The sequence below is a fragment of the Chrysochloris asiatica genome, unplaced genomic scaffold, assembly GCF_000296735.1.
Source record: "Chrysochloris asiatica unplaced genomic scaffold, ChrAsi1.0 scaffold00078, whole genome shotgun sequence".
Classification (NCBI taxonomy): domain Eukaryota; kingdom Metazoa; phylum Chordata; class Mammalia; order Afrosoricida; family Chrysochloridae; genus Chrysochloris; species Chrysochloris asiatica.
In genome coordinates, this window is record NW_006408596.1 from 4,718,307 (window position 1) to 4,729,116 (window position 10,810).

Consider the following 10,810-nt stretch of genomic DNA (forward strand, 5'->3'; position numbering starts at 1 on the left):
ATAGCAATTAACAGCAACAGTGTGATGCCTGGAACTGTGCTTGCCTTGGCGGGGCCAGACCAAATGATTTCGTGGGTCAGACATTCCCCACCCCTGTTCTACAGGGTCACTATGAGTGAACGGATTAGATGGAATTTATGAACAACAAGAAGAAACCAGTATCTCTTATAAAATTGAATAAGGTTTGGTACTAACTAGAAAAGTCATTATTGACTGACGTTTCTCCAAAGAGCCTCTTTTATAAATTATGAATACTTTGTAAGAAAAACAACAATGAGGTGTATTTGTTCATTTAGTAGGTAAAACTCTGTTTTATATTTAAATTGTTGATTTCATGAATTAGTGAGGACGTTAAATCAGTGAGAAATTATGACAGAATATAGCAGAGTATTCAGTATCCGAAAGTCTCCAAGGTTTTTGGAGCTGGATTGTTTTTTCTCTACATAAATTCTCCATCTGTTAGTGCACTAGCTCTCCCAAATGAAGGGCTTGGGACCAGGGCTCTGTTTGCATTTTGGGGAATGAATTCATATTGATCTTCATTTTTTTTTAAAGGATCCCTCTTTAGACTTGTGAGTGATGGGAATGATAACTGTCATTAATGAACTGCTTACCACGTGGCAGACAGTGTGCTAAGCATTTCACCTTGTTGTATCTCACTTCACCCTCATAATCACTGCATGGCATTCCCATTTTTCAAGTAGGTGAAGTACTTGCTTCTGTAAGGCCACAAGGCTGGTAAGTGGTAGAGTAGGAGGCAGGCTTCAAGCAGGGAAGTGGGCAGCCATTTGCAGCCAATGTGGGTAGCAGAGGAGTGATACCTGTTGATCTTGAACCTGAGCTCTGTTCATTACTACCTTCCTCTACAACCAGTCGTGTAGACATTAAGAGGCGCGGAAATGCAGCCAACTGCTCCTTCAAGCACTCAACAGATACTTGGCTGATTACATAAAGCACACTCATATCTTGGATGGTGGTGGTGCTTTTGTGCCGTGGAGTCGGTTCTGACTCAGAGTCACCCTGCATAGGGTTTCCCAGGTTGTAAATCTTTATGGGAGCACAAAGCCTCATCTTTCTCCCATGGAGCGGCTGGTAGATTTGAACTGCTGACCTACTATGTGATTAGCAGCCCAACTTGTAACCCAAAACACTGCTGGAGCTCCTTTACATCCTGGATGTTGCTATTGTTAAGTGACCCTGTATAGGGTTTCCGAGGAGCAGCTGGTGAGCTTGAACTGCTGACCTTGCAATTCAAATGGCTTTGCAGTGTGGTGCATTAACCCACTGTGCCACACCAGGACTCCACATCCTGGATGTTGTTGTTGTTAGGTGCCATTGAGTCACTACTGACTCATAGCCACCCTATTCACAACAGAATGAAACACTGCCTGGTCCGGGCCAACCTCAGAATTGTTGCCACGCTTGAGCCCATTGATGCTGCCACTTTGCCAATCCATCTTGCTAGGGGTCTTCCTCTTTTTCTCTGACCCTCCAACTTACCAAACATGATATCCTTCTCCAGCGACTGGTCCCTCCTGACAATATGTCTGAAGTATGAGAGATGAAGTTTAGCTATCTTGGCCTCCAAGGAGCACTCTGGCTACACTTCTCCCAAAACAGATCTATTGGTTCTTTTGACAGCCCATGGCACTTTCAATATTCTTTTCCAACACCATAACTCAAATGCATCAATTCTTCTACGGTCTTCCTGGATGTTGTTGTTGTTGTTGTTAAGTGCCATCGAGTCAGTTCCGACACATAGCGACCCTGTATAGGGTTTCCAAGGAGCGACAGGTGAGCTGTAACCGCCGACCTGGCAGTTCAAATGGCTTTGCAGTCTGGCACATTAACCCACAGCACCGTACCAGGACTCCGGGTCTTCCTGGATACTGCTGCTGCCGCGTGCCTTGGAGTTGGGTCCGACCTATATCAACCCTGCACAGGGTTTCTGAGGCTGTAAATCTTTACAGGAGCAGAACGCCTCATCTTTCTTCCTTGGAATAGCTTGTAGTTTCGCACTGCTGACCTTGCAGTTTGCAGCCCAATTCGTAACCACTACGCTACCAGAGCTCCACAAATTGTATGACCAATTGACTAAACACATAGAGAAATCCTTAGCTAAAGAGAAGCCCATAAACTTAAGAGGGAAAACTTGTACCTCCGACTGAGAAAGGAGTGTACTAAACAAAACCTTGCACTTCCCCTCACTCACATTATTTACTCCCCTAGTCTATGTTATTGTATCTTTTTGAAGGTACATCTTTTTGAAAGTGTGCTTTTTGTGAGTGTGAAATAATTAAATCATATAAACAAGAATGTTTGTATGGCTCCTCTACCAGCATTACCAAATCTTAACATTATGTCATATTTGCTTGAGACCCTTCTAGGCAAAAATAAAACATTACAGATCAGATCGAAGCTCTCATCTTCTTCCCTCTTCCTTGACATTCATCATTGCAGGAATTCAGCGGCGCATTCTTATGCTCTGCTACTTCTTTGAAAGTCCCCCGCCCCCCGTTTGTTTTGACAAAATAAATAAGGAATTTAAAACCCAGATAATCATCACTGTTTATAATTAAACATTGTTGGGATTCAGACACACACACACACACACCTTGTCTCATTATGTTGCTGTTGTCTTTAGACACCATTGATTTATTCTGACTTATAGTAACCCTGTCTGTGTGCAACAGAATGAAACACTGTCCAGTCCTACGTCGTCCTCACAATCTCTGCTGTATTGGAGCCCATTGCAGCCATGGTGTCAATCCCTCTCGCTGAGGGTCTTCCTTTTTTTTTTTTTTGTGACTCTCTAATTTACCAAGTATGATAATCCTTCTCCAGGGGTTGGTCCCTTCTGATAACATGTTCAAAATATATGAGACCCAAGTCCTGCCATCCTTGCTTCTAAGGAGAATTCTGACTGTACTTCATTCAAATCAAGACAGATTTGTTTGTTCTTCTGGCATGGTATTTTCAATAATCTTCACCAACATCATAATCCAGAGGCATCAGTTCTTTTGTCTTCCTTATTCATTGTCCAACTTTCACTTGAGTATGAGGTGGCTGAAAATACCATGTCTTAGGTCAGGTGCACCTTGGTCCTCAAGTGATCTCTTCGCTTTTTAATGTCTAAATTACTAAAGATATTTCTTTGTTGTTGTTAAGTGAGTCAGTTCCGACTGTATAGGGTTTTCAAGGAGTGGCTGGTGAGTTTGAACTGCTGACCTTGTGGTTCAAACTGACCTTGTGATCTAGAGCTTATCCTACAGCATCACACCAGGACCCCAAATACTAAATCCTGAATCAATTTGAACCTGTGGAGATAGGTTCAGTTCCGAGGTTTCAGGTTCCATATGGTCAGAGGGACAAAGTTGGAAACCCTGTTTCCTATGTGGATCCAGTCCTTGGAATCAGACATTCCAGAGGAGGGGCTTAGGAAGCTGCCATTCTTAACAAGTGGTCCTGAAAATCAGGCAAGTGATTTAGCATGCTGGGGTTTTTTCCCCCTTAAGCATTATGGTAAGGACTAGGGTTACTGGTGTGGCACTGTGGGCTAAGGTGTCAAACTGCAGTTGTTTGAACTGAAAGGTCGGTGGTTCAAGCTTACCAGCTGCTCCTTGGAATCCTATACGGGTTGCTATGGGTCGGAATCAACTCAATGGCCTTGAACAACAAGGATTACTGTTAGAGGTAAGGGTTGTTCTGCGGCTAGGAGTAAGGCTTGGTCTAGTTTTCAGGGTAACAGTCAAGTTTATTTTTATTTTTTCTCTTGAAATTTACGTGATTTCCTCTTCATTTGGAAGTTCTGTAACTACATTAGTCCCCCTTTTTTACTTTATTCTTTTTTTGGTTGTTGCAACTATGTCTCTGCTTCTCTATTTTCAGTCTTGTAGGTCTGTTTTTCTCCGAATACTTCCTTATCTGGGTTAAGTCTAAGTGATACTGTTTTGTATGTTAGTCTTAGGTTGTTGTCTGTTGTTAGTGGTTCTCTGTCCAAAGAATGCCCTTTAGTATTTTTTGTAAGATTGGTCTGATTTTCACAAATTTTTCTCATTTCTGTTTATGTGAAAATGACCTACTTTTATCTGCCTAATTTGATGGACAGTTTTGCTGAATATAGAATTCTTGGTTGGCATTTTGTATATGTCATTCCATTGTCTTCTTGCCTCCATGGTTTCTGCTAAGAAATCAAAGCTTAGTCTTATTAAGTTTTTTGTAGGTAACTTTTCATTTTTCCTGAGCTGCTCTCAGGATTCTCACCTTGTCTTTGGTTTTGAGAAGTTTGTGTATAATATTTCTTGGTGATATTTCTTTGGTGTTTATCCTGTTTGGATTTGTTCAACTTCTTGAAGGGCAGTCTTTTATGATTTAAGGGAAATTTTCTTCCAACAGATCTTGAAGAATATTTTCTATGGGTTTTTTTTTTTTTTTTTTTAAATCTTTTCCTGTTCTGGAATTTCTATCACATGTAAGTTTTTCTTCTTAACAGTGTATCACATAAGTCTTAGGCTCTTTTCAGATTGTTTTGTTCTTTGTTCTTCTAGCAGATAAATGTTGAGAGATTTTTCTTCAACTCAGTAATTTGGACTTCCATTGCTTCAGTTTTCCTTCTTTGCCCTTTCAGTGTATTATCTACTTCTGAAGTCTTCGTGTTACTCCTCTGGCTTTCTGATTGCTGTTTTTCATTTACAGTTTGTTTTCTGAATTCTTCTAAAAATTTATCCCGGTTTTCCTTGATTTCATCTGAAGCTTTCTCCATCATTCTTTCAAGCTGTTGAAATTACCTTAATAGCATTCTTTTAAATTCCTTATCAGGTAATTCTGACACCATTTCTGGTGTTTTCTGACTCTGTATTTTGGTCACTTGTTTGAGGCACCCTGTCTTGTTTCTTTGTATAAGCTGAAACTGTCTGTTTTCTCTGAGATATTTTTGTTTTTAAGTGCTGCTGAATTAGTTCCGACTCATAGAGACCCTCTATAGGGTTCCCAAGGGGCAGCTGGTGTGTTTGAACAACCAACCTAACAGTTCAAGCTGACATTGAGTTCAAGTGCTTATCCTATGGTGTCACACCAGGACTCCAAGACATTGTGGTGTGTTTATATTTAGTTGATAATTTTATATTGGTATGTTCTCAGGCACTCACCACCTGTTTCCTGTGGATTAGGTAGAGACAGAAAGGTGAACCACATAGTTGGTTCTCTGCTCACTGTGTGTGTCGTATAGTTCAGGTTGGGTTCATGTGCCTTCAGAAGAAGGGACCCTATGACTGGCATCCAACCCCAGGCAGAGCAGAGGCTGAGCAGCAGCGTGTGCCTCTGGCCACTGGGATAGCCAGGGCAGGCACTGGCCCCAGCTACCAGGAGGGCATGGGAACAAGGGAGAACTGTACCCCCTATCTGCCAATCTCTAGCAGTGTTCTATGACTGCAGGCCGCTGTATCAATGTCATTATTGTTGTTAGGTGCTGTCCAGTCAGTTCTGACTTATAGTGATCCTGTATAACGTTTCAGAGGAGTGACTGGTCAGCTTGAACTGCTGGCCTTGTGGTTCAAACCGACTTTGCAGACCAGCGCGTTAACGCACAGCCCTGGATCACTAACTGCTCACAAAAGCCCAAGATGGCTGCAGAGCTCCACGCGAGCCCACAGTCCGTGCCAGCCCACAGTTCGCCCCAGTCCACAGTCCACCCCAGCCCACAGTCTGCCCCAGCCCACAGTCCATGTCAGCCCACAGTTCGCCCCAGCCCACAGTCCGCCCCAGCCCACAGTTTGCCCCAGCCCACAGTCCACACCAGCCCACAGTCCACGCCAGCCCACAGTCCACCCCAGCCCACAGTCCACCCCAGCCCACAGTCCATGGCAGCCCACAGTCCGCCCCTTTTACTTCTCGCTCACTGCTCTTGTTCAGTCTCCTCGTCCAGTCAGCAATCAGTCCACCTCTCTGTCCTGTCCTCTGGTGCTCAGTGTTCTGTGGATGTTTCATATGATCTTCTGTGTCATTTCAGAGGCCGGGTCATTTCATCTGTTTACTCTGCTGTCTTGCCTCAGCTTCCCTCAAACCTGTTGTAATTATAAGCACCACTTAGCCAGGTTTTAGATAATATAAATGTCTGGATTTCAGTCAGCTTACTGAATCAGATCCGTTGGTAGAGCACAATCAGAATTTCCCAAGTGTGTCAAAGGATTTGTCACTTTGGGAAACCCTCGGAATGAGGGATGTTCAAACTGACTAATTTTCATTTCACAAACTTCCCCAAAGTCTGTAGGGAAACTGGAAGGGCCTTTTGTGTGAGGTCTGTTTATGGTACATTGTGGCAGCGAGTGTTCACTACCTGCTGATTGTGATGCTGTTGGGTCCTCACGCCCAGTCTTCTTTCTGCAGTTGCTGCTCTCTGCGTCTGTGACTTGTCCCCGGCGCAGTGTGATGTCAACTGCTGTTGTGACTCTGACTGCAGCGCCCTGGATTTCAGTGTCTTCTCTGCTTGCTCGGTTCCAGTCGTCACGTAAGTTTAAGACGCATGCAGTTTTGGTAACATTCATCCAAGACAATATTTGGGGATAGAGGCAGGAAGACTCAGTCCTCAGTTCTTTTCAAACCAATTTGTAAAGGTGCATCCATGCCTTTGATTGAACCAGATGATAAGCCACTGCCATTGAGTCGATTCCAACTCATAGAGACCCTGTAGACTAGAGTAGAACTGCTCCGTAGTTAGAGACGGTAAGTGTTTACAGGAGAAGACGGCCTCATGTTTCTTCCATGGGCACTGCTGGTGGGTTTGAACCACCGATTGTGTTGTTAAAGCAGCCCAGTGCTTAAACCAGTGCGCCACAAGGGCTCCAGCCAGATGATAGTGCAGACAATAGAGAAGAGAGTGCATGTTTTTCATAAGACATAAAATAAAATCCTTTTACATGCTGAGATTGATTCCATTTCAGCTTGATTTCATAAACAGGGCTTTTGAATCTGTCAATTAGCCTCATATTGCCTAGGGTGAAAAACACAGTAGAATGTTACAGTTTTTGTTGCAGACATATTACTAGTAATGAAAAATGAAATATGTCATCGGAAGGCTTTGTTTATACTTCCTGATGTCACCTTACAAGGACCTCTCACAGTTCACATTGTCTAGGAGAGCAATTGAGTGTGACATTCCCTGAAGATTACAGTGTCAGGAAAATCTGTTTTGAATTATCTGTTTGTGGTGATTCCGATTTCAAACTTTTTTTTTTTTTTTAAAGAAGTGCAAATACTTAGAAGAGGCAGATTTATTCAGGATGGGACCAACTTACTGTTCAGAGACAATTAATTTAAATTAACCTTTGTTGTTGTTGTTAAGTGCTGTGGAGTCAGTTCTGACTCATAGCAACCTCATACAGGGTTTTGGAGGCTGTAAATCTTTACGGGAGCAGAAAGCCTTATCTTTCTCACGCAGAGCAGCTGTTAGTTTCAAATTGCTGACCTTGCAGTTCGCAGCCTGATTCATAACCACTACGCTACCAGAGTTGTTGTTAAGTGCCTTTGAATCAGTTCTGACTCATAGCGACCCTGTATAGGGTTTCCAAGGAGTAGCTGGTAGGTTTGAACTGCTGGCCTTATGGTTAACAGTTCACTGCTTATCCTAGCACCATACCAAGACTTCTAGCCTGTTGTTGTTGTTCAGTGCTGTGGAGTTGGTGCTGACTCGTAGTGACCCTGTATAGTGTTTCCACCGAGTGACTGGTGAGCTTGAACCACCAACCTTGTGGTTCAAACTGACCTTGCAGTCCAGCACATTAACCCACAGTGGCGCACCAGGACATTAGTAATTGATATTTATGAGGATGGATGAATCCTTTCTGGAAGTTACATAATGTGTTTTTGCCATGAGAAATTATCTTGGTGACCGATGGGAAATTGAATGTACTTCTTATAATGTAAAAATGCTTGGAGAATTGGGTTTGTAGTCACATGAATTTCTGGCTACCTGGACTAAATCATTCTGCTTTCCTCCCTTAGGAAGTGAGCTTTCTGCTTTGTCTTGGGATCATCATTTGGAATGTAATTGTGGCACTGTGGGTCAGCACAAATGTGGGTTAGCAGTTCAAATCCCTCAGCTGCTCCTCAGAAACCCTATACTGGGTCGCTATGAGTCAGAACCGACTCGATGGCACTTAACAACAACAACATTATATAATAAGGGGAGTGTGGTGGCTCCAGAGACTAAACACTGGACCACAAACCACAAGGTCAGCAGTTGTAGTCTACTAGCTGCTCCGCGGAAGAAAGAAGAGGCTTTCTGCTCCCACAAAGATTTAAAAAGCCTTTAAAACTCTTTACAGGGTTGCTATGAATCAGAATTGACTTGAAGGCACTTAACAACAATATTTTATAATAATGATGCTTAGATGGAGCAGAAAACTCACTCCCAGGAAGCTGTACATCATAAAGCAAAAAAGAGGACTAATTTTAGTAATACCATGATAAACAGAGAAAAAAATTGAAGTTTCAAGGATTTCATTTCACTTTGATGTGTATTCAGTGCCCGTGGAAGCAGAAGTCAAGAAATCAAACGCTGTGTTGCTCTGGGCAGGTCTGCTGTAAAGGGCCTCTTTTTTAAAGTTTTTATTGTGAACCGAGTCATAGCTTACATGGGAGAACATCGGCTTTACACCATCATTTCATTGCAGCGATTACAATCTCCTCCGTACATCATCATTCAACAGTATTTGCTTCCATTCTCTCTGTTTGTTGTTGCTGTTATTTTTTTATTTATTTTTTGAAGTGGGGGGAGATGTACACAAAAACACTAAAAAAAAAACAACAACAATAATTTAAACAACCAAAGGGCACATTCTGCAAGCCTGCCTTCTGGCCACCAGCACACAGTCCCTCTCTTTCCATGAGTTTAGAATCCTTAGCTGCTCCCTCTCATCATGTCCCCATCTCTGCCTCCATCTCTGGTGTCGCTGCTTCTCTGGATTGGGTCCCACATTCCACTCATGCTTTTCTCCCTTGATGACCCTAGGGTCCTCTGGTCCTGGACTGTAAGATGAACTACTCCCCTGTTTTTGTTAAAAACTTCTACTTGTAAAGAACTTCTTTTGAAATGCTTAAAAGCAAAGATACCATTTTGAAAAATGCCTGATCCAAGCATGGTATTTTCTGTTGCCTCGTATACATGCGAAAGCCTGAAGAAGCATTGATGCACTTAAATTATAAGAGAATATGGAATATACCATGACCTCCTAGAAGAATGAATAAATTTGTCTTGGAAGATGAATGTTTCTTAGAAGTAAGGTTGGCGAGATCATTTCATGTATTTTGGACATGTCATCAGGAATGACCAGTCCCTGGAGAAGGACATCACACTTGGTAAAATACAGGGTCAGTGAAAAAGAGCATCAGCACCCTCACTTAGGTGGACTCACACAGTGGCTGCAACAGTGGGCTCAAACATAGGGATGATTGTGAGGATGCTGTAGGACAGCAATAAGTAAAGGAAATACTCTTCTCGTACCATGAAGATTGGTGTGAGTTGGAATCAACTTGACATCAACTAACAATTAATAATTTTGGAGGTAAAATATTTAGAGAGGAGTCAGCCAGCTTTTTTTGTAAAAGGCCAGAGAATGAGTATTTGAAGTTCTGCAGGTCATACAGTTTCTGTTGCAGAGACCGAACATTGCCGTCATTGGACAAAAGCACCCATAGACTATAATGTCAATGAAGAGCGGGGCTGCATTCTGATAAAATGTCAAACAGGGTTTGTGGATCCCTGATTTAGAAATTAGAGTTAAATTTTGAGTGCCTTCAGGAAAGTACTTGAGAGTTTTGTTGAGAGAGTTTTATGTGTGAATTTCTCCTCAACATGGAACATAGAAATAGACAGTATAAAATAGTCCTGATTCATTGTGCATTCTAGTTATATACATTTCAACTCATCTTTGTTAACATTTGTTCAGTTGTCAACAAGTAATCCTATCATCTAATAAATTATAATTGATCTGTCAGACTGATTGATGTCTGTTCCCTGTATTACAGGATAAATGTCATAGTGCAAGAAGAAGAATGTTTCCTGGGGGAGGGAGTGGAAGAAAAAGGTAGATAGGGGAATACTGAGACAGGTTTGCATGGGCTGAATGGGACAGAGGTAAATAGTGATGCACGATCAGCCTTGGAACAACAGGGCTCTGTGATACAGGGACTGAGGCATAGTCTGAGGAGGGGAAATAATGCTAAGATGCTTGACTATCATGATTACTGGTTTCCCTTGCCTAATATTGTAGAATAGACACTTGAGTGGGATAGAAAGAATGTCCGGAAACATGATTACAGAAAGCTTGTAAGCCCGCCTTCAGCCTATAACTAATTGGAATACCTAAAAGGGGTTCTACAACTTGCCCAGTGAAATAGGCCTCTTGCAGAGCCTTTGCAGTGTATAGGACCTTAAGTGGAATCCTGAGCCCCATCCAGAACCTTCTGAGTTGGGATATTCACACTAGAAAGGACAAGCAGACCAGCCTGGAACAGCTAGAGCAACAGAAGATACATTTTCCAAGAAAGACTATCAGGAAAAACCCAAAACAAAAATGGTAGTATGATTGGCTACTATAAGAACTAAGAAGTTGTTCACTGGGAAGCCATCAAGGCTCTTCAGGACAAACCCTCCTCCAAGAATGAAACTCAAAGGGAACACATGAGCAGGCATGTAAGCTTGCTGATGACCACATTAGTCTACTGGTGAGTGGAAGAGGGAGGGGGAAAAGCAGCAATGAAGAAATGGGCTGAGTTCAACCACGCTCCATAGACTCCTGTTGATCTAGAGATG

At 42.5% G+C, this 10,810-nt stretch overlaps 1 protein-coding gene across 1 annotated transcript in view; it reads left to right on the forward strand.

The window, feature by feature from the left end:
* The window catches only part of TCTN1 (tectonic family member 1), a 55,159-nt gene that overhangs the window by 3,980 nt on the left and 40,369 nt on the right, over positions 1-10,810 (forward strand). The window contains exon 2 of the mRNA XM_006865419.1: positions 6,385-6,505. Coding sequence (XP_006865481.1) covers positions 6,385-6,505 — 121 coding nt within the window. The remainder of the gene's footprint in view (positions 1-6,384; positions 6,506-10,810) is intronic.